The sequence below is a fragment of the Phalaenopsis equestris genome, unplaced genomic scaffold, assembly GCF_001263595.1.
Source record: "Phalaenopsis equestris unplaced genomic scaffold, ASM126359v1 Scaffold000202, whole genome shotgun sequence".
Classification (NCBI taxonomy): domain Eukaryota; kingdom Viridiplantae; phylum Streptophyta; class Magnoliopsida; order Asparagales; family Orchidaceae; genus Phalaenopsis; species Phalaenopsis equestris.
Genome location: NW_018164644.1, coordinates 3,736,962 through 3,762,918, shown reverse-complemented (window position 1 = coordinate 3,762,918; position 25,957 = coordinate 3,736,962). Strand labels below are relative to the sequence as shown.

The window sequence follows — 25,957 nt, the reverse complement described above, 5'->3', positions numbered from 1 at the left end:
TTTGTTAACGTAATGAAATACTCATTCAATTATGAAACACTACAAGAAAAAAAATGTTTTTTTTTATGATGACTAAATTATGTCTATTATGATGAGAAAAATCGTCGTTTTTATTGTTTCTAACGGTTTATCGATAGTCTTAAGCTCTTAGGTAAAACACTGTCTGTAATTTCAAAATTGATCGAAGTTCCAACAGTATTTAATTACTGACGCATAACCAACGATTTAATGTCATAGCTATTTTTGTAAAGTTTTGAATCGTCGGTTCATATTATCGATGATTGATCCGTTGGTAATAGCAACAGCTTACACGTTCAAGCATTTGATGAACTAGAAAAGTTGACAAAGAGCAAATTATTAAATCAAATAACAATATAAATCAAATGCATTTACCCTAAAATATATACATCAATGTTCACAAAAAAAATAATTGTTCAAACATACAACATAAACATTAAAAAAAGATAAATATCTCCCCTAGACATTCTCCCTATCTCCTCATCCTATATTTCTTCCTCCTCCTCCAACACTGCCCGCCACACTCCCTCATCTGCTGCCAGAACGAATTTAACTTGGCCTTTAACTTGGCCTCATTGTTTGCCTCTAGCTCTGACCTCATCTTAGTGAAGAGGGCCTCCATCTCGGAAGTGAATTTTGCAACGCGTCTAGAGATCTTCCTGTCATGCGCAGTAGAGGTGGAAGCTTCGAATGCATTGGTGGAGGAATGAGAATCTTTGTGACCTAAGCCCGTAGACTCGACCCTTCTTCTTCCCTTCGACAGCCTTGCTCCGTTGGTCGTACTCAAAAGGATCATGCTCGTTGATCGTAATACCTCTCGATGTCTGGGATTTGTTCTCCTTCAGTTGTTGGAATTTCTCATGTAAAAAAGAGTAGCTACATTCAGTTACAACTAGCATGTATTAACATGAAACTAGTTAGCTCGTTAATGCATTGGATCTGTCGTCAATCTATGACTAATCAAATTGCTTCTGGTAGGTGTGCTCATGTACATCAACACTGGAGGCCTCATGTCCCATTTTCCACAGTCTTTTCATGTAGCAATATACTTAGAATACATCTTTTTGACTATAGAAAACTTAAAATTAGGAATGAAATCTTACCGGCCTCCACTTGCATTTTGTATGTGGGAGCGCCCACCAGTGTGGTTAGACGACCCCATTCCTCCACAGTCTGACTGCCTATTCTGCTTTGCTTGCTCTCTCTTCTTCTGGTAGTCCGATGAATCCCAAGCCCTAAGCATCGAGGCAAAGTCATTCTCTCAGAGCCATAAAGGACGTTGTCACAATTTTTGAATATTGCAAAACAGGTTCCAGAGGAGATCACTGTCTTTTGCTTGAAGTTGTGTCAGATGTGTACCTTCTACTCACTTTCACTTCTATGATATTATATATTTAGCTTTCCCTTATTCTACGATTAGGAATATGATTGAATCAAGTACAGTTGAATATGAATACACTTCCTCTGATAGAGCTTGGGTAAGATAGTTCATCTACTTCTTTTAGAATCCCATGATAGTCTATCTCGCCATTCGATTTATCATTTGTTTTAACACAAATATTGTGATCACAAGCATTTTTTCTTGAAACCAGGAACTTATATGAAACCTGTACACATTTACGTTATAAATTTGTCATAATTTTATGATGTGCTTAGGTCCCCAAGCAAGATATATCAACCTCTGATATATCACTTCATTTCTCCAATCAAGAACTGCTGATATATAATATATACATTAGAAATCACGTGTCAATTTTAACTTACTTGTGGAGTCAACCACTTGAGAAGTTAGCCTTGATCTCTCTTCTGGCGTCATCGTCTTCAAATAAATTTAACGAATCCATGAATAAAATGTGCACACATTGAAATATCATTGAAATAACTATTCATGACATTTTTTAGAAGAATGAGAGAAAAATTATAACAAAAAAATGTCTTATTGAATAAAGGGTTGTACTACATCGTAAGAAGAACATAAAGTGTTGTTGTTTGAAGTTCATGATCATTAAGGTAATGTGATGTGCACATCCCCGTTGATTTACCTAACTGTTAGAAAACAGGAAGATTCGATGGTGTCACAAAGCCCGTTGAGTCTTTTGGGGATTCTTCTTACACGAAATAGTAGTAGCATAATGTCATCGTCTCCTACAGTAAGTATGTTTCACATAAAGACCTTTATGGTCGGGCCTTATTCTTCACAATTCTTTTTAGTTTATTGAAAAATCTAAAAAATAAATGTTGCATAGCATATGCTGACAATCTTCATTCTAAATGAGTGATTTAACTAGAAAGTCTCAAAGTAATTACCTTTAAAACATATACATTCAATAGTACTGTACTGGACCTCTAATTAATGCCTCATGGAGTAAATGTATAGGCAGATGCTCTGTCGAGTTGAAAAAACTAGGCGAAAATACTCTCTCAAGCTTGCAAAGTGGTATAGAAATTTTTCTTCCAATTGAAGTACGTCGTCAAAGCTCCAAACAAACTGCACATAGTTATTTGAAGAACACATTGATTTCAATCGATGGATTAAGGGATTCACTAAGCAAAAAACTAAATGTGGTCGACAACTATTTCTGTTTCTTTTCATTTTTTATAAGGAGTCGATAGCTTGTATATCGTCATGTACTTTCTTTTTTCAACTAAGTCCTCCTTCTAGATCATGAGAGTGATCTAGAGAAGAAGGGAACCCAAAAAGCATGAACATATAACAAACAGAAACAAAGAGAAAGAAAACATGAAGAACTTACATGCAATAAACCTCACAAGGATATGTCAAGTATGTCCATGCAAACAAGATCGAGAGAAGGCAACTTGGATCAATATTAGCAAAAGAATACCTACATAGACTACCCATAATTAGAGATTCAGGTGTGTTTTCCTGTTATGGGTTGTAGAGTGATGTTTTCCACTTGGTTAATTACATCCTGGGTGTTGCCCAAGAATACCCTTTATCCAAAGATGTTTGCTTACATTATAAGTGACAACTAGCACAGAGGTTTCAAAAGATGGTTATTTCCCATGAGAATGCTCTGTTGCTTTCAAAGCTCCTATTAATTCATGGGGCAGAGAGTGAGTCTCTCATGGTGCACACATGGGTAATAGGCTCATTGATATACATAGCCTGTGAAATAACTGAATCATCCTGATGGGGAATCCCAATATGTCAAAGCACATCCGGGTCATAAGGGCTGATGATAAATCTCCTTTAAACATCTACCAATAATTCAAAAAGAAATTCATGTTGGCCAATCAAAGGGACAGATCTAGCAATTCTTAAAAATTGGTCTCACACTCACAAAAAGTCTACAATCAATGCTCCTTTTTTTATGCCATTCCCCAGCTTGGCGCGGTATATCAGAGAAAAATACTACTTTAAAAATACTCCCAAAATATTTCTAAGAGATTAATGCATCAAGTCCACACATATTGTGATGGAGAGTCTCACACGAACCTTCAACTCTTTCATGCAACTAGAATACTGCAATGTCCACCTTTTGGTCTTTGGAAACTTTATACCTCAGACTCTCTTATCAGTATCATGAAGCTATGCATTTGACTCTATTCATTCTACCACACAATTGAATGAATGTAAGTGCATATTCATAAATTGATTCATCACTCGATCCATGGTATTCTTGTTAGCCATCGCCGTTAGTTGATTAGGCTGTGTCTCCACAGCGGCCACTGATTGTACAAGCTGAGTTGCTTGTGGTGTCAGTTACGCTGCTTGTTGGATAGCCTGACATGTTTGTACAAATTGAGCTAGAAAGTTGACTTGTAACACTCGAGTGACGTTCCATGTCACCATTTTCGCAAAAGTTATCACATTAAGAGTCGGCGCTTCTGTAGTCTCAGTGGGTTGAGGCAGATGAACACAATGGACAAAGACCCCTAAGGATATGCACAATTTTTTTAGTAACACAAGATTTTTCTTGCTCTAGATGTTGCGACACGTCTTCCGTTTAGATCTATTCTATGGAATTAAAATTTTAAAAATCTAAATTGGCTAAATAACTAGCTAATTAGTATTGAGATAACCTATCATCTACCAGACCTCGAAGAGACAGAGATATTGAATACACGAGAAAGGGATAATGAATAGAAATGACTAAAAATCTTGAATATAAAACAGTCTCTCATATCACACTGTCACATCCCATATCAGGAAAGATGATACACCCCAACATCATAACACATGATAAAATGAATTGAACCGGCGATTCAGTAGCTTTCCATCGAGCCTTCTCCTTTTTCTCTATATTGGCCACAATCAAGCTGAAATTCCCATCTCTTCATCTAATATAATTCTATTATAAAAGCCGCATGAAATTTTATGAATTATTGGATGTAGACATACAAATAAAATGTGTCCTTAAATTAAAATTCCACGATCCATAAACAATAAACAGAAAGGAATATTACCATATGCATAATATTTAGATGTCAGACAACAAGTAGTTCGAAAATATTTCCCTCCGAACCATGTAATTAAAAAAAAAAAAACAATGAGAGTACTTTCTATATTTAAGGCGCACCCACTAAAAAAAAAATGGAGGGCGGCGGGTCTGGCATAGGCTCCACTCCTTTCCCTGTCATCCAGTCCCTGTAGCTTAGGTTGATGCACGCCGAGAGTCCCCGCTCAGTCCGCGCGTTCCTCGCTCCCCTCTCCCGCCTCTCTGTCTTCTGTCATAGTCCCCATGGCTTCCGGGAGTTACAGAAACGGTACTTCTTACTCTAAGCCAACGAAGCTGGACCGAACAACATCCTCCACCTACACCACTCCCAAGCCCATTTCCAAGTCACGTGTTTCCGCCGGAGGTGGCGCTAACATCCGCCGAAGTAACGCTACGCCGCTCACCGTTAAGGATGACGCCGGAGGTCAGTGTACCTGTTTAGTTCCTTTTCTTGGCTTATCGTGTTGTGAGATCTGGTTACGGAAGAGGCTGCAGATAGTTTGCCTCTTTCTGTGTTTCGATGATATTCTGGTTTGCTTAGTTAAATGATTCGATCTAGGTTCATCCGGGATCTGTAGTTGCTAAGAGTGTTGCGGTTGGCTTGGCTATTCTGTCTGCGTTTAGGGTCCTTGCTCTTGTTTTTGGAAATAAAGACTTGAGTAAACATTTGCATCATCTCCTGCTGTAGCAAGCCGACTTGTTGTGGATGTATACGGGAATGGTTCGATAATGTAGGGCTTCGTGATAAAATTGAGGAGTTTGGCTGGTGCCTGGCGCGGGATTCAGCAGAAACGTGCTATTTGACGATTTTAAACTCGAGAGACTGTGCCTTGATGTTAAGGATTTGAAGACCAGTTATCTTCTGTTTCCCTAGTGGTGCTACTCTGGTTTCCATTCAGGACCCATTAGTTGCCTTGGACGCTCTTAAGTCTACGGCAGCTTGCATTTCCTTCAAGATCTACATATGCTTCCCCTTATTTTTATTTTTCATTTTGGAATACTTCATCTTGCAGAGAAAGGTTCCAGACTATCTCCTTGTTATTTGCATAATTTGTCCCTTATCCTCTGAAAAGTACTGTGAAGACTTGATGTAAAGTAGCAAGCAACTTTGGGGTGGTTTCCTTATTGCTTTAATTAGGTTATATATGTATATACTTCTACACACCTATTGTTCTGTGTAAAAATAATATTGCAGATTTCCTTAAGTTTTATTCATAGGATTTAATACTATTTTTTTGATGTAAACTAAGTGTAAAATTAAATTCTTGTGGCACTCTACAACTGCTTCTAATATTTGATCACTTTCCTTCTAACATTTGCAAAATCATGTAAAGTGTTACTTTTCTTTGTACTTTCCCACTAAGGGAGGTTTTATTTTGGAGCTATAAGAATCATATTGAAATCACCTCTAACTTTACGAGAAGGATACATTTAACCATGTGATTCTCTATTTAATTTGAAAAATGCTTTTTTTTTTGTGTTTTCATTAAGTAATCCAAAAGGGGGTGGGAGAGTTGTGATCTTAAAAGATGGCCCCTAGTTAATTTAAATCATTTAATTAATGACAATACAACTCGTGCTTAAAATATCACCATGTAACAAGGTGACATTGTATTGGTCCTATCTGAACAATTTGATTAACATAAGACTACACCAGCAAATCCAAAGTTTTGGCACAAATAAGATAATCAATTTTATATATTCATCAGTATTGATCTTGGAGTCATTGGCATAGATACGATTATCTAATTTAGGTCTCTATGAGCACTAATCTTAAGAGTTATTATTCCCATTGAACTATTTTTGGTGATAAGGGCAAAATGGTTTGACTTGATCTTTAGAGGTGTGGGGCTTGATTCTCCACCTTTCAATCAATTGGACGATGGAATTACCTTTAATCAAAGGAGTTTTCTCTCTTTTCATAAGGAGCTTAACTAAATTAGTTTAGCCCTTGTTAATATTTAAGCTTCGTTACTAATTTGAGTGTCGAGTCCTTCTCAAGAGTGGAAACCCTAATGTATGGCATTAACATTGTTTTTCCTCTATTTTATGTGTTTAGGAAATGAGCCTAGCTTAAAGGAGGTCTCATTTGAGAACTGTGATTGTCTCAAGCTCACTTTTTGTCATGCCACAAACATTTTTAAAATTTAGTGGATTTTTTTGGAGAAATTCTCATAATGTTCATAATTGAAGAAATATTCCTCTCGTTTGTTTTTTGGAGAATTATATCATAAAGTTTGTTTCAGATCAAAATGTTACTGTGATGTCCATGTACATTCATTGAAATACCTTGCGAACAAAAATGGTTTGTTTTTGGACTTTGTTCAAGCTTTCATTCTAAAGTGGTTTGAAGTTTGTTTTAACACTATTCATACATTATTCAAATGTAGTTTTAACCATGTTCGAACATGTTCAAGATTAGGATTATGTTTCAAACTTAGGGTCTGTTTGGGGCAGCTGTAGCTTTTAAAAAGTTGTTGCGACTACTTATGATAAAAAAAAAACTTTTCTCTTGTATTGCTGTGCTGTTTATAACAGAATCAATTTAGATTGCGTAATTTATACATGAATATATAAATTAGATTTAGAATCCCAAAGAATCTCATAAGTTTGAATATTACAACTAAAAACTAATATCTTACTAAACAATTAGTAACACAACAAACAAAGTTAAAAATAAAATTATTTTAACACTAATTAATATTATCATGATATTGAATTTGAAATGCAGACGATCAATTTCACGAAATAATTTTTTCCCAGAAAAACTCTTCACGCCTGATCACTGTCTGAGGTGGAATCGTCTAATTGATCCGCTTATCTGAAGAAGTCACAGTCCTCCAATGATCTATTCCCTGGACTCTTGTAAAATTTTCTCTCATAGCTATACTTCTGTCGTGAAATATGCAGAGAGCATTGCAGTCCACAGTAGCATTACAAGACTCTAAAGGTATCAGACGACCTCAAACTCATATTTTCTAAAGGTGTAAAATCATAATACTCAAATCATTAGATATAACATTAGATAATAAGAATAATAGAAATACATAATTAAAATTTTATAAAGCTGTGAAGTTTCTGAGTAAAAAAGGATAAACCAATGATTAATCTATCCCTACAAGAAGACCAAAGTCTTTTAAAAAGAATATTGGTTGACTTTAAACCATGTAATACCGAACTCATATGTGTCACCAAAGCATATCAACACAAATGCCATCCAAAAAAACCCTAGCAGTCATATGGCTTAATGAGAAGATGATTTTGATTGTGTTGATGACAATTTCATACATATTAAAAACTAAAACAACATATATGCACTTTAGAAGAACCTGCAAGGTTATGTATCTTATTAAAGACCTCCAATAAAAAAAAAATACAAGAAAAAAATATATTAAACACACTGTTGCCTAAGAGGTCATCCATGCGGAAAAAAATACATGCAGAATGAATGAAGTATAATTTGCACCAACTTGAAACCTAAAAAAACATCAATGCATAAAATGTCATTTCAATAAATATTAAGTATTTTTGCAAGATCTTATACATAAATAAATAAAAAATTGCATACATCATTTCACCCATTAATCTATTGCATTTATAATTTGTTTTCTCAGCTTAATCACCTCTCCAACACCTTCCCCATCTTGGGTACAGACTCAGGTAAATCACATTCAACTTGTCATATTGACTACTCTATGTTTGACCGATCTTTATCTATACTATTGAAATCAATATCATTACGTCAAGGTTGTCGACGAATGTAATTGTGGAGAGCCATTATAGTGACCACAATCTTCGCTTGTTTGTTGAAAGGATATGTGGGCATATGTTGTAGAACAACTCATTTTTTTCTAAATTTCAAATATCCTGTCAATCACACCACGTGAGTGTATCTTGTTAAATATCTCTTTTTTTCCCCGGGCTACATTGTTAGCTCTTTTAAAAGTAGAAATGTAATATTTTTTACTAGGATGGAGTTTGAGATATCCTCTTTGTAACGGATATCCGACATCAACCAAATAATATTTTCCGATTATAAGTATGGAAATTAGTATTGTACCAAAAATATTATTTTTTGTTCTTATTCAAGCTAACTTGGAGGTGATTTTGAAAAAAAATATTTTTATGAGTTAGTGTAGTAAATTTGAAAATGTGATGATCGTGTGCGTTGTCTTTCTATTCGAACATTACAAAGTGAAACACATATTGAAATTACTTACAATCATAATATTTTGTGTCGGTGAATCACATCTAATGCATTGCAATTTTTTGATTATTGGACACACGTACATCCAATTCTAATTTAATTATGTAAGCTATTGAAGTTATTGTGTATAAGTAAATTTTGAAAAAAATGAACACATGAATCTACCGTAAAATATGACATATATTATTGATAATTGTGAAATCTCTACAAAAGTGCTTTGAAATGTAGGGTTATCAGATCTGATACTTTTCTCATACCCATTTTGTGATAATATAAATAGAGTTATAAGTAACATCTGTCTTTAAGTATTCCTAAAGGAGTCACAGAGTCCTTGATTTTTGTGCAGTTCTTATGATAAATCAATAAATATAACTTGTCATACGAAATATATTATTAAGTTTGTTGGATGATCTATAATCAACTTTCGAATCTATTTGTCACTAATGTAGGTGTGTGTCATGCAAAGAGTGCTAGTGAATATATGAGTTGTAATACTTTTACATTAAACATAATACAACTATAATTTTTTTTACGCCTTTTTTCTATCGATGTTATTCGTTTTTGATGTAGCTATCATAATAATATCACTAATTAATTCACTTGATTATGTATGTAAGTGATTAAGTGATAATATTAAGGATAAGCTGTAATTTTTTTACGTCTTTCTCTATCCATGTTAAACCAAACAATCAATTGTTTAAGTGATTCCATTTAATGTAGTTATTACAATAATATCACTAACTAATTTCACCCTATGTCATTTTGCATGACATGACAATGTTATGCTCCTTTTGTTAAATATAAAAAAAAATAAAATTATTATAATATATTGTTTGAACCAGATTTGAAAAGATTCAAACCAAATTTAAACAATCAGAACACTCTTTGGACCTAAGTTTGAAATTATTTTGAACACAATTCGAATTAAGTTAGATTTTTGTTCGAACATCTTTTTTCAAACATTATCAAAACCCAATTCAAAGTTGGTTTAAAATTTTCTCAAGCATCTCTTGAAGCTTGGTATAATCTTACTCTAACTTTGCCCAAACCTACTATGATCATGGGTGCGAGCTATATGTGTTGTAATACTCATACATTAAGCATAATGCAACTTTAATTTTTCTTTTACGCCTTTCTTTATCTATGCTATTCATTGGCGATGTAGCTATCACAATAACATCATAAATTAGTTCGTTTGATTATGTAGGTAAATGATTAAGTAATAGAATTAAAAATTAGCTGTAATTTTTTTCAGAATGCTTTTTGATAAGAGTGTTTGAGCAAGGTTCGCGTACTACGTAACAAGCTTCAAAAGAGGCTTGAACAAAATTTAAACCAAGTTTGAACTGAGTTTTGACAATGTCTGAAAAAGGAGGCTTGAGCAAGATTCTAACTTCATTCGAATGTTATTCAAAATTTATTCAAACTAGGTCCTAAGAGTGTTCTAATAGTTTGAACTGGATTAAAATCTTTCTAATTTCGTTCAGACAAGATATTATAATAATTTTATTTTTTTTAATGTTTAACATAAGTAACATATCATTATACTGTCAAGCATAATGATATGGAGTGAAACTAATTAGTGATATTATTATGATAACTACATTAAATAAAATCACTTAAACGCTTGACTGTTTGGTTTAACTTGGATAGATAAAGACGTGAAAGAGAAGTTATAACATTTCTTTAATATTATCATTTAATCACTTACGTACATAATCAAACGAATTAACTAGTGGTATTATTGAGATGACTACATCAACAATGAATAACATAGATAAAGACGTAAAAACAATTGCAGCTGCATTTTACTTAATGTATGAGTATTACAACACTTATATTGCTTACACTCTTAGTATGATATCCACATACATTGTCAATAAATGAGTTGGAGAGTTAATTGTGGGTCATTTAATAAGATTTAACATATTCTGTATGACGTACCTTATTTATTGATTTATTGGAAGAACTTCATAAAAATCATGGATTTTGTGACTCCTCTAAGATGATGACTTTAATAGAGGTGTTAGCTATAATCATCTTTCTCGTATCATAAAATAAGTCTATGAGAAAAGCCATTGAGTAATTTCAACACTCATCAGAAAGAATTAGTTGATATTTTTTAGTTGGTTTCATTGCTCTTATCAGTTTATCTTCAAAATTTATCAGACCTGAAGACTCTACATTTCAAAGCGCCCCCCTGTAGAGATTTCACAAGATTAACGTTATATCTCATATTTTAAAATAGATTTGTGTTCATCTTTTCAAAAATTTACTTTTGCTCAGTGACTGTAATATCTTAATTAAATTAGGATTGTACTGAAGCAATTAATGAAACAGATCTGAATGCACGCGTGCCCAATAGTAAAAAAAAATTATACATTGGACGTTGTGGTTCATCGACATAAAATGTTTTAGTTGTATGTGATTTCAACACGTGTCTCACTTTTGTAATGCCAGATAGGAAGACAACTCACACGATAATCATATTTTTAAATTTATTACACAAACTCATAATACAGTTTTCTTAAGCAGTCTCTAGGTTAGCTTGAATATGAATAAATGAAATAATACTTTCAGTACAATACTAATTTTTACACTTATAACGTGAAAATATTATTTGGTTAATTCTGGATATCCATTACAAAGATGATATCTCGAATTCTAGCTTGATAATAAATATCACATTTCTTATTTTAAAAGAGTTAGTAACATAGCTCAGAGCAGAAATAATATATTTAACAAGAGAGACTCATCCTTACATATTGTTATTGATAGAAAATTTGGGATTTGAAAAAAAAATTTCAATAAACAAATGAAGATTGTGTCGCTACAATGCCTTTTCAGAATTATATTGGTCGGCATCTTTCATTTAGTGTTATTGATTTCAATCGTGCTGATGAAGATCAATTATATGTTTTTACTTAAGCATTTGAATATCGCCAGGGTAGTCAATATTACATGCTGAATGTGATTTACCTGAGTATTTGTAAAAGGATGGGAAAGGTGCTGGGGAAATGATGTAATTGAGAGAGCTAATTACAAATGTAATAGTTAATGTGTGAAATGATGTTGTATGCGATTTTTTCTTTATTTATGCTTGAGGTCTTGTGAAAACACCTAATGTTTATTGTAATGACGGTTTATGCATTGATGCTCTTTTGGGATCTCAATTTGGCACATTATTTTTTCATTCATTCTACATTTATTTTTTCTCACATGGATGACCTCATAGGCAATCATGGTTTTAATATATATATATATTTCTTGTATTTATTTTTGTTTGGAGGTTTATGATGAAATATATGATCTTAGGGTTTTTTTGAATGACCTATATGTTGCTTTGGATTTTGACATGTATGAAATCGCCATCAAGACTACCAATATTCCCTTTTTATCAAGTCTCATATGACTGTTGAGGTTTTTTTAAATGACCTTTGTGGTGAATGCTTCCATGACAAATACAAACTTGATATTATATGATTTAAAGACAACCAAAATTTCTTTTTTTAAAGATTTTCAGTCTTCTTTTGGTGATAGATTATTTGTCAGTTTATCCTTTTTGCTTTGAGGCGTAAATTTTTAAAATTTTAATTGTGTATTTCTATTATTTTTATTATTTAATGTTGCGTCTAACTATATGTGATTTGTGATTTTAAACGTTCAGAAAATATGTGTTCAATGTCTTCCATTTGTCTAGAGTTTTGTAATACTACTGTGAATTGCAGTGTTTTCTGAACTTCACGACAGAAACATAGCTATGAGAGAATTTTATAAGTGTCCAAGGAATAGATCAGTGGAGAATTGTGACTTTTTCAGGTGAGCGGGTCAGTTGGACAATTCCTCATTAGATACTGATCAGGCGTGGAAAGTTTCTTTTCTCGTAATATTTAATGTCTGCATTTCAAATTCAATATCATGATAATGCAAATAATTTTAATATAATTTTTTTAATTGTTGTGTTACTCATGTTTAGCAAGATATCAATTTTTAGTTGTAGTCCTCGAGCCTATGAGTTTTTTTGGTGATTTAGAATTTATTTCTATTTTCATGTATGAATTATGCAATCTGGACTTGTTTTGTTATAAATATCACAACAATATAATGGTAGAAAAGTCTTTTTTATCATATAAATCTGTAGCACAACTGCCGTACAACTGTGCAAAACAAACTGACGCACAACTTCCCCGCAACAACTTTTTAAAAAGCTGCAGCTGCCTAAGCAGACCCTGAATCACATTATATAGAAAAATTGTATAGATCATTAAAATCAAAAGGACTGTGCAAAACAAACTGACGCACAACTTCCCCGCAACAACTTTTTAAAAAGCTGCAGCTGCCTAAGTAGACCCTGAATCACATTATATAGAAAAATTGGATAGATCATTAAAATCAAAAGGAATTCCTTAGAAGAATACATATAATTACAATGTTGCAACTATAATAAGAAAATATGTTAAAATATTCCATGAAGGTGGTTGTTACTTAGCCCTGCACATAATTTTGTTATTAACTTTCTTCGCACATTGATTACACTTTTATTGCATTGTATCTTTTTCCCTATCTGAAAGCGTCTACTTTAAGGCATCAACGCATCAACTTTACAATTAGGGGTAAAACGAAAATTTCTTGATTTAATTTGAAACCACCCTAGTGTTCCAACCAATATATATTTTCAGCATATGCATCTAACCACATTTCTTTGCGTGTATAATTTTGAGCATAAGTTGTATTAGCTATTGGCTTAATCCCAAGCTATAATTAATGCATGTTTGCACCTGAGGCCCATATTATCAAACTTCCGATAGATTTATTTCTTTTCAGGCAAATCATTGTCATCATTAATATTATTATCAAATAGATGCAATTCAAATTAGCTAATCAGATTGATAAATATTTTTTGTGCTTTATTCAAGAGCTTACTTAATGCTTTTTCAATTTCTTTAGTCAAAATGATTTTTGTATTTTTTGTAATAGTGCTTATATCAAATAATTATTTTGCATTTTTTGCTTCTTTAACTCTAATGAAGTTATCACTAGATAGGAACATGTACTCTTGATAATATTATTAAAGCTATATGAAATATTAACGGTTATGAAGTCATATTCGTTTTTAGGAAAAAAATCATAAGCCCTTCCCTTATACTCAACTTTATTCTCTAGGCAGACAATTGGGTTCTTTAATTGTAGTCTGTCAAAGTGTTGTTTTATATAAACTTTAGAAGTCAAGTGATATTCCTCATATTAATTATTAGTTTTGAACTTTACTGTATTTTTCTTTACAACATGATGAGGGCAATTTCTGTAATATACCTTTTAAAGTAATGTGAATAAAATATTAGCGATACTATTATTTCTATCAAAGACAAAGACTAAGTTCTTCACCAGGCCTATTGGATCTTTTATTACCATGAAAGTAATCCTTGAATAATTATTTTTTGAGCTTGCAATTGCAACTATTGGATCTTTTATTATCGAATTTAATGCACTTTTTCTTGATTCTATGTCCAATAAGCAATGGTTGAGTAACATTCAAAATGCCAATTTATTCTGATGCATAGCTCTTAATCTCTAATTTGTCGTATCTTTTCAAGTTTGTAGCTCATAAAAATTATGAATATTTTTCCAAAGTGCAAATGATATAATTAATGTCTTTTTTGGATATCTTTACATTGAATTGAGAGATCTTTTTCGTTGGATATAGATACAACTTTCTTTTCAAGTCATCTTTGCTAATAAAATTTGCCCAACTTTTAAATGCATCGAGGCTAGTATTGTGCATGAGTTTATATGTTAACCATTGAATTGGAGGTACTTTTAACTCCATATCCTTTTAGGATAGGAGTCATCCATACGTTTTCATATCATGAACTATTTTTTTTTTTCATCCCAAAGGTATATAAAAAATAAATAAAAAATCCTCACTTGTTCGCTAATTCCAGGTGCATCACAAAATGAAGTTGTGATATCTGATGCATGCTTGTATAGCCATCATCTTTTGTGCTCAGATCATTATCACACATTCTCTAACCACAATAGTTTCAGTGGATTTTCTACTCCAATGATAATAAAGAACATAAGGCATATGGATTTAAGCTCTATACTGTTCGATCAAGCCATACATATCAAGGCTCTGCACTGTTAGATCAATGCACCAGATTGAGGCTCTGTGTCGTTAGATCAAGGCTTTGCACTGTTAGATCAAGATACACAGATTGTAATTTGTGTATTTTCTTATAGGATCATTGTCTCTAATTATTTGTCCATTCTTTTTTGATTTATTCATATTTTGTAATGCCTCAGGGAGTTGTATATATATCTTCTCTATTGTACAAAGAAAAAAAGAAAAATTATTGAGTGTTTTTCTCATTAGATATTTTCTCCATGGTATCAGAGAGAGGGTAGGGTGTTTCTTCCAAACTTTTTTCTTATTCTTCAGGTTAGGGTTTCCAATTCCAACATTTGTTATTAATCTTTAAGGTTAGAATTTCCAATTCCAACCTCATCCCTCTTGTTGTGTTCTTATTCTTTTCATGAGGTCTGGATTCTTTGACTTCCCTTCAAAGGAATCAACCTTGATTAATGGTGAAAATTAGGAGCTCTAAATATTTCAAGCATCTTATCGCTTGAATGCGAAAATTTATCTTAATGGTTCCAAATTGTGAAGAAATTTCTAAAGAGAAAGGGCAAGATTCAACACCTCATGGATCTACCTCCGGAGCTCAAAGAGCCCAAAGACCAAAAGTTTATACTTTTGGGAAGAAATGATTCCATGATCATGACATGGTTGTGGAACACCGTGCTAGCGGAGATTTGTAGACCTTTAATGTTTCTTTCCATCTTAAAAGAAGTTTGGGATGCCATTAAACTAACCTACTCAAAGGTTAAAGCTGCCGCAATCATCTATGAAATCAAGACAAAGCTTACTGCTACTAAACAAGATTCCATTCTCGTCATTGGATACTTTAACACTATAAAAGTTTATTGGTTATTGTTAGACTATTATCAAGATCTCAAGGTGTCCTGCTGTGAGGATGCAAAAATCCTTACAAAATTTATCGAGCGAGGAGGATATTTGAGTTCTTTGCAGGACTCAATAACGAGTTTTGATCAAATTCGAATTCAAGTCTTAAGTTGAGAAAATATCTATTCTCTGAATGAAGTATTCTCTTTGTTCGAGGAGAAGGAAGACAGACAATAATGATCAATAGTTCAACCCTCGAGATATCTGCCAGTCAACTTCTGAATTCTAAGATAAGGGGTGCTTTTTCATAGATACTTCTCTAAAAGGACAATATCGTCTATGGAAATCTCTGGTGCAACTACTATAGAAGAATATTACACATCAAGGATAAATGTTGGAAACTTCATGGGAAAACCAAGATTACAGAGGAATTAAATGCAAAAATAAAAAGGGACACACTTGTGTAGTGATGTGAGAAGGATTCAATCCAGAAGAAATTCAACATGTAGAGAATATGTAATGAGAAAAACTCTCAATAAATTTTCTTCTTTATATAAGAAGGAAGAAGGAATATATATATATATATATATATATATAAAGTGAGAAAAATAAGTAGGGGCAATGATCATATAGGAAAGGACACAAATTACAATTCTCGTGCCTTGATCTAATGGTGCAGAGCTTTGTTTTCCGTGCATTGATCTAACGGCGCTGACCTTGATTTGTATGACTTAATTTAAGGGTAAAGAGTCTCGATCTGTGTGCCTAAGTTTTTTATAATTATTGGAGTAGAAATTTAACACTTCCTCTCGAATCGAATGTAGAGATCTACCATTCCAAGTTTTTTTATGCTATTTTTAAATATTGGGTTGCAGAGTCCTTTGATAAATATGTCTAACAGTTGATTTCTTGTGGACACATATGACGTACAAATCAAGTCACTTTCCAAAATCTCTTTTATAAAGTGCTTATCAACTTCAGCATGCTTGGTACGATGATGTTGTGTAAGATTGTATGCAATATTGATGATTGATTTGTTATAACAATATAATTTCGTAGGCTCTTTTTATTTGATTTTTAATTCCTTTAATATAATTTTAACCCATAAAGACTCATAAATCCCCTGCGCATGACTCTAAATTTGGCTTCAGCACTTGCTTTTGAAACCACAAGCTATTTCTTGCTCCAAATTATGAGGTTTCCTTGTAAGAATGTACAATAATCTGGAGTAGATCTTCTATCCACTGATGATTCTACATAGTTTGCATCTAGGCATCCTTCAATTTGTACTCTATCATGTTTTTTGTATAAAATTTTTTTTAGGGCTTGATTTGAGATATTAGATGATTTTATAAGTAGCTTGATAGCGTCTCTTTTGATTTGTACATGAGTTAACTAATTAGATTTACTGCAAATACGTTATCGAGACGTGTGTGAGACAAGTATATTAATTTTTTTTGATAATGTTCTATATCTACATTAACTTATTCAACAAGATCTTGTTTATGTTCTGATTTAGTTAGAGTTTCACATGACTTGCACTCTTCTATATTCATCTTTTTCAACAGATCCATAACATATTTCTGTTGGGAGATAAATATCTCTTTTTTAGATTGAGTCACTTCTATCTCTAAGAAGTATTTGAGTTTTTCTAATTCTTTAATTTCAAAATTTTAAGCAATTCTTTTTCTAAGAGTTTATTTCTTTTGATTTCCATCTCCTATAATAATTATATTATCAACATGCGCAATGAAGATTGAGATTTTACCATCATGAGCGATTGCTTTATGAAGAGAATATGACTCACTGATTTTGTTTGTATCTAAATCCTTCAATAGCCTTTGAAATTCTGTCAAACGAAGGTCTTGGTGATTGTTTTTGTCCATATGGCCTTTTCAATTTGCATACCTGATTTTGTTTAATAGAGCTATTAAATCTTTGTGGTGGATCCATATAGACCTCTTCTTCGACATCACCATGTACAAAGTTATTTACATCATAATTGACTGCTAGTGATATTAGAATGCAAATAATATTTATTTCTTGCAATATGAGTAAAAGTTTCTTGTTAATCTACCCCATTCGATTGAGTATATTTTTTTGTTATTAATTTTATTTTATATCTTTCTAGGTCTCTATGTGCATTCTGTTTCACCGTGATAATTCATTTGGATTTTACTCCTTTTTCCTTATTGTAATACAGGGATCTCCCATGTACAATTTTTTTCTAAGACATTAATCTCTTCTGTCATGACTTCCTTCCAATTTTTATTTTCAAGTGCCTCAAATAGAGTTTGTTGAATATAAATATTATTGGTGTTGATGTTGGTTAGAAAGTTTTTTGGAGATACAGATAATTTATGAATTAAATTGTATTGAGAGATGTAATATAAATGAATGGTGGTTATTTGAGTAGTATTATTTGATAGTAATTCTGAGTTTTGGAGTTGCTAGAGATTTTGGTCGGGCTTGTTCCTTTTTGTATTGACCTAAAAAGCGATATTTAATACAAAATATGTATTTGAATGATCTTTTGTTGCAATAATGTCATGATGAAAGATATCATGAAATTTGTCAAGGTGAGAATTCTCCCCCTGAAGATGAGTTTAAGTGAGGAAGTTATATGATACATAAAGTATGACATCCATTGAAGTGTAATAATGTTTTGTGAGTGGATTATAAATTTGTACCCTTTTTTATGGCATAATATCTAATGAATATGCTTTTAAGAGCTATTGAGTGAAATTTTCCTATGTTGTTTATGGATATGAACATAAATAATGCATAAAAAAATTTTGTAGAGTTTTTTCAGAAGTTGTTTCTAGGAAAGAACTCTCAAATAATTTAATGTATTTTTGAAATCAACTACTCGTGAGGATACTCTATAACTATTAGAACTGTTTTTTCCCAGTATTGTTTTGGTATTTATTTGTGTAGAAGTGTCCCGTTACGTCTAGAAAGTGACAATTTTTTCTTTCTGCTACTCCTTTTGCTGAGGAGTGTCACGACATAAAGATTATTGGATAATTTAATCTTTTTGAAAGAATTATGTTAATACGTGCTTAAAATAATCACGAGCATTATCTGTCCGAAAAAAAATAATTTTAGAGTTAAATTGATTTTTTGTCATGACAACGAATATATGAAGTATAAAACTAACATCGAGTTTTTATTTAATTAAATATACTCATATCATTCAAGTGCAATCATAAATAAACATAATAAAATCAATAACTCTAGAGATATTGAGTATTTTAAAGGGTTCACAGGTATCAAAATAAATTAACACAGAAAGAACCGAAAGAGCTAAAGTTATTTTGAGGAAATGAAACATGATATTTAATTATTTTTGCAAGTTTGACAAAGAAATTCCTTAATGTTTGTATTTATGAAAAACAAAGAAAATGTATACTGCAGATTTTTAAAAAAAATATTTCATAATTTGTAATGATGGGTCCAGATTTATCATTAGTATGTGAGGTAAAGTAATATGATATTTGATCTTGATTTTTCAAGAAAGTATAGGTCATCATTTTCTCTTGCTTTTTCAATTATCTTACCCCTAATGAGATCATGAAAAACATAATAAACTGTAATAAATGATTTTGCAGTTGTGGTCTTTGATAAGTTTATGAATTGATAAAATGTTAACGTGGGAAATGTAATATGTTACTGAGAGTTATATTATGATAAATTAAGATATCTCTTTGTCCTCCAATGGTTTTTAAATGTCCATTTGCAACATTTATTTTACTATTGTTAAAACAGGGTTTATAAAATTGAAATATATTATCCAGGTTTGTAATGTGATCAGTAGGGGTGTCAAAAATTGACTCGACACGCCAACATGACTCGAAATTGACTCGAAAAATTAGGGTTAAGGTTGATCCAAGTGTTTTTCTGGTTTAGTTCGGGTTTGAGAATTCGATGCATAAAAATTTGTTTCGGGTTCGGGTTGATCCCGAAAACCCGATCATGATCAGAATAAACACAAAAAAAATGATTGTGCTCTTAACTCTTATATTATTGCTTGTCATATATAAATATAGAATTTTATAAACTTGCCTATTGTTACTTATTAAATGTTAGAAGTATAATTTTTAATAAAAATTGAGTTGACAGGTTAAATGGGTCGGGTTCTAGTAAACCGTGAGTCAGGTTCGTGTTGAATTTCTTAACCCGTTTATTATCTGGTCGAGTTCGGGTTGACCCAATTCAGGTCAGGTTATTTTTGACGCAGACCTGAACTGAAATCTCTTGTGATCAATGACTTTTGAATCTTGGATCCATGAAATGTAAAAACTATTAGAGGCATTAAGAGCATAAAAAGTAGAAATTATACCATTTTAAACAAGAGAACAAGCTCTTACTAGTTTTTCTAAGGATTGAAAAAATTCCTTAGCATTTCGATTTCTTCTGAATTGATCATTTTGACTACATTAGGCAGGCCTGCACCTTTTTAATTTCCACCTTTACTTCCTCCATGGTCTTGGGGTTTTTCGTGAAGTTTTCAACATTTGCATTGTTATTCTCTTTTGCTTTGTGGTAGCTGCACTATAGATTTTCTTTCAAAGGAGGATGTTGTCCTTTCTTTGGAGATGATATGTGAAAGAAAGTTCCTTACATTGGGATTCATAAGTTATCATGATAGATATCTCGAGGTCTGAATTATTGATCATCACTATCCTTCTTTCTTTTGCTCAAACGAGAGAGAATAAATGCTTCATTCAGAGAAGGAAAATTTTCTCTGCCTAAGAAATGAATTTGAATTTGATCAAACGCTTTATTGAATCCTATTAAAAACTCAAAGACACTCTTTAGCTCGACAAATTTTACAATGATTGCTACATCCTCACAGCATGACATCGTAATATCTTGGTAGTAGTTCAACTCTAACTAATTAACTTTCATGAAGTTAAAATATTCAATGACTGGATGACTACCTTGTTTAGTAGTGGTGAACTTTGTCTTGATTTAATAAATGAGTGCAACTTCTTTCACTTTTGAGTAGATTTTGTTGAGTTGCGTCACAAATCTTTTTTGAGGTAAAATATTCACTAATAACTGGTAGCATGGTGCTTCACAATCATGCCATGATCATGTAATCAATTTCTTCCCAAAGTAAAAATTTTTTAGGCTTTGGAGTTAGATCCATAATGTATTAGTTCTTTCCTTTTCCTTTAAGAAATGTTTTCACAAATTGAGATCATTTGAGATAATTTTTCCTGTTCAAGGGATAAGATGCTTGAAATACTTCGAGCTCTACTTTGGTATGATTTCCACCATTACTCATGGCTGATACTTTTGAAGGGAAATAAAAAAACCCAGATATCATAAAACGAGCAAGAATTCGATAACAGGGATAATCTTGGAATTGGAAACCCTAACCTTAATGAATAAGAAAAAAACTTGAAAGTGAAATCCTAACATTAGAGAATAAGAACATATGTTGGAAGAAATACCTTAACCTCACTTTGTTACGAGGTAAAAATTATATTTTTTTTACTAATTATTGTATTTTTCAGGATCTCACTATGGGGAATATGATTCGACAAGCTAGAGAAAATGATTGACTATATTTTCTTGAAGATTGATGTCAAATATCATACTCGTTTACTTCTCATACTATCGACAACATCTAGACCTGCAATTATAGATCACGACATCATTTTTATGAAAGTCTCCGGTATATGTTTTCTTCTCTTTCATAATTACAAATATTAAAGACTTTCATTGTGAAACACGCGAAATTACTAAACATCCATATGTTTCCTTTCCTGGTAGTAACTTTAGGTATTTTAATTCTTTTTGATATCTATGGGCTCTCTAAAATCTTAAATATCTCTGGAGCCATTACTTTTGTTACATTTATTAATGATTGTACGCGAATGACATAAATATATTTAATTAAACAAAAATTAGATATTAGTCTATACTTTTTATATTTATTCTCATAATTAAAAAATTAATTTAATCATAAAATCAAATTTATTCAGACTTATAATGCTCGTGATTATTTTAATCACACATTAACATTATTTTTAAATAAGTGAACATTATATATCAATCTTTCTATTCTGACACATCACAATAAATTTAAGTGGCATAAAGGAAAAATTGTCATCTTTTGAAGGTAACTAGTACATTTCACAATCAAATATCAAAACAATATCGGAGAGAAGCTGATCTAACAACCACCTCTTTAATCAATAGTGTACCCTCAAGTGTAATTGATTTCAAAAGTCTTGATTTATTTGAGAGAATTCTTTCATACGAACAACTTCTCAATGTTCCCTCCAAAAATATTTGGATGCATTGCTTATATTCATATCCATAAATAATATAGAAAAAATTTGGACCCAAGAGCTATCAAATGCATATTCATCGGATATTCTGCCCCACAAAAATGGTATAAATGCTATCCTCCCCCAATAAAAAATAGTCATTCATTTCAATAGATGTCACATTTGATAAAACTCAGCTTTTTCACTCAAACTCATCTTTAAGGTGATAATTTTCATCTTTATAAATTCAGTTATATCTTTTTATCTAAATATTCCTTCAATAGATAATTATTGAAATACATATCTTGTACCAACTATCCCCATTTTGGTCTATATAAGGAGAGCCAACAAAATTCTCTAGCAAGTCCAAGTCTCAGAACTGTTACTAGGTAACTTGACTCAAACAAATCCCACTCATTTAAATACCATCTCATAAATTGTCTTAATCCCTTAAAGCCTTTCCAACTAATATCATCACCAATTATATTTTCATTTGATATATTCTATTTGAAGCGCTTAAAAAAAAAAAAAAACTTCGAAGAAAACTATGAGAGAAGAGATGAATGCCTTAGAAAAAATTGTATATGGGAGATCACTGAATTACAAGAAGGAAAGAAGACAATTGGATGCAAACGAATTTTCACAGGGAAACTCAATGCTGATGTGAGCCTAGAAAGATATAAAACAAAATTAGTAGCAAAAAAATATACTCAATTATGTATGATTGATTATCAAGAAACTTTTGCTCTTGTCGCAAAAATGATTATTATTCTTATTTGGATATCCCTAATAGCCAACTATGGGTAGTCTATGCTATAATATGATGTAAAAAAAAATATTTCTTAGGTGATATCAAAAAAGAGGTCTATATACATCAACCAATAGAATTTGATAGATCTTTTAAAAAGAATCAGATATATATATCGTAAAAGATCCTATATAGAAAAAAGCAATCGCCCAAAGCTTGCTTTGACATATTGCTAAGGCTATGGAAGGAACTGGATACAATCAGAGTCAAGGAGACCATACTCTCTTCATAAAACACTTTCTTGCTAGTAAAATCTCAATTGTTGTTGTATATGTTGATGATGTGATTGTTATAGTGATGACAACCAAGAGAAAAGAAACTCTTAGAAAAAACTTATTGAAGAATTTGAAATTAAAAAATTAGAAAAACTCATGTACTTATCAGGAATAGACGTTACTCAATGTAAGAAGGAATATCTCTCTCCCTCTCCCAAAAAAATATGTTATGGATTCGCTCAATGAGACGAAGATGACAGAGTGGAAGTCTTGTGAAACTCCACCTAAATTAGGACAAAAGCTAGACCTTGATGAAGACGTTGATGTAAATATGGAACAATATCAAATGTAAATAGAAAAACTAATGTATTTGTCTAACATTTGTTTAGATATTGCATTTGTATTAAGTCTAGTTAGTCTATTCATAAACAAACCTAAAGAGTCATACCTTCAAGTCAATTATAAAAAAAAACTCTCATATATCTGAAATCAAGATCATGAAATGAAATTTTTTACAAAAGATATGATACCCGACAAATTGAAGGATATATTGATGCAGACTATACGAGATCACTAATGGATAGAATGTTTACATTAGGATATTATATATTTTAAGTTAAATCTCATAACTTAGAGAAATAAGAAACAACCCATGGTTTCAAGATCAAATGCTGAAGGCAAGTTCAAAGCCATTTCGTAGGAGATTTGTGTATTTCTATAAGTTAAAATTATATTAGAGGATATATAAATCAAGTGGAAATAGCCTATGAAATTATTTTGATAGCAAATTAACCATTATTATTACACACAATCTTGTATTACATGATTATACTGAGCATGTTAAAGTTGATAGACACTTTATAAAAGAACAATTAGAAAGTTGCCTGATTTATATTCCATATGTGTTGAAAATAAATCAACTGGTTGACATTCACTAAAGGACTATGCATCACACATTTTAAAATATCATAAGCAAACTTGGAATGAAAAATCAATACTATTCAATTTGAAGAGGTGGTAACTTTCTACTCTAATGATAACAAAGAACTTAAGGCATAGCAGATCGAGACTCTGTACCGTTAGATTAAGGCTCTGCACTGTTATATGAAAACACAAATCGAGATTCTGTGCCGTTAGATCTATGCACACGTATCAAGGCTCTGTACTGTTAGATCAAGACACATAGATTGTAATCCACGTGTTTTTCTATAGGATCACTATCCCTAATTATTTTATCTCTTTTTTTGGTGTATTCCTAGTTTGTAATTCCTCTTGGAGTTGTATATATATATATATTCTCTAGGGTTCACAGGTAAAAAATTCTTGAGAATTTTTTTTATTACCATATTTTCTACATTTTCTTTTTTGTATTATGTATGTCCATAATATTGCTTTGCTCAGCTCTTATATTAATGAATGATGACATGTTGATTGACTTTGAATCATCCTCATTTGCACTATAATCTGTTATTGAATATTTTTTTGGGAGAAATAGGCGCACAAATTTAAGATTGGTCTTGAATAGAAATGGATATCTCATTTAAGAAGAAAGGAAGATTAGATTCTATTGAGATTTTTCTTGAAATTTTTTTTTGAATCAATCAATATTTTGCTTCGGTTCCCAATATATGTCCCACTAAATTGGTTGTCTTCTTTTAGTTCTCCATTTTACACAAAAGTTTTGAAAGTAAGTTATCTTTATAAAGAAGTTGCTTATAATATATAAGCACAAGACCACAATGTATGGTAACATGTGCTTGAACAATGTTCAGACATGGTTAGAGCATTGTGTGAACCTTATTTGAATCTTGTTTGATTCATGCTCGGACGTTGTTCAAGCACGCTTGAACATTGTTTGAACCTTGTTTGAACAAGTCTAGTAAGGTTCGAAGAACATGCGTTAATATTCGAGCAATGCTTGCATAATTTTTTAGCAATGTTAAAAAATTTTTTATCGATATTTGAGCATGGTTTGAATGAGGCTTGAATGCCTTCAACCTACATTTGAATATGTTTGAAAATCATTCAATTAATGTTTGAATAAACATGTGATACATCATTCAAAGTTCATATGGTTCGAACTTGGCTTCTAACATTAGGTCTCCATAAAAATTTTCTCAATTTATTACTTAAATGCTTATATGATTCAAACTTTACACAATATTTCAGAACAAATAAAATAAAATCATTTAAATATTATAAAGACTTAATGATTACTTTGAATGCTAGTGTTAGACTACTTTGTTCAATCTAACTTTATAATCATGATCTTCTTATTCCACTGAACAAAGAAATCTTAATAATGAAAGGATGATGACATTGACACTGGAGAATGTATAGAGGAGTTGGGATATTGGAACTTTGCCGCTCAATCTTTTTAGTGGGAAATACTTGAAATGGAGATATAGGCAAAACAAGGGCAAATGAGCCAATATAAATTTCAAGCATATTTCTTAAAATAATTGAACAATGGGTATATTTTGCTTATTATGACTGTTATCGGTGTAGGTTTTGAGAATAGAGCGGAATTCTTTATTGATACGAAAGATGGGAATAAATACAACTTATATAAATCCTAAAATAGAAAAGGCATAACACCCATATCTTCAAGGTTACAATTAAACAATTTCCAATAATGACCATAAGATAAAAAAAAAGACAAAAATATGAAAAACATAACGTATATATCTCTAAGATTATAATTAATCAATTTCTAATAACTACCCAGTGATAAAAGGAAAGACATAAGATAAGAAACAACATGAAAGAAAATAAATCAATTCTTAATAACTTCTAACACTTCATCTCAAGTTGAAACATAGATGTCAATCATGTTCAATTTGGATTTGAAATTATCAAACAATAGACGAGGAAAATTCTTTGTGAGGTAGAACTTGAAGTCTTCCTCTCCAAGAGCATTTAGGGATACTTTTAGTTTTTGCGGTTGTTTTTTATTGTATTTTCTATAGATAGGAGGAAGGCCGTTATAGGTAATGTTGTA

At 31.6% G+C, this 25,957-nt stretch overlaps 1 protein-coding gene across 2 annotated transcripts in view; it reads left to right on the top strand.

Annotated features, from left to right (window-relative positions):
• The first annotated feature begins 4,581 nt into the window (after positions 1–4,581).
• Positions 4,582–25,957, top strand: part of LOC110022846 (kinesin-like protein KIN-UB) — a 107,007-nt gene continuing 85,631 nt past the window's right edge. For both annotated transcript variants that reach the window (XM_020721968.1, XM_020721967.1), the window contains exon 1: positions 4,582–4,902. In XM_020721968.1, the coding sequence (XP_020577627.1) occupies positions 4,722–4,902 (181 nt within the window). In that variant the 5' untranslated portion in view covers positions 4,582–4,721. The remainder of the gene's footprint in view (positions 4,903–25,957) is intronic.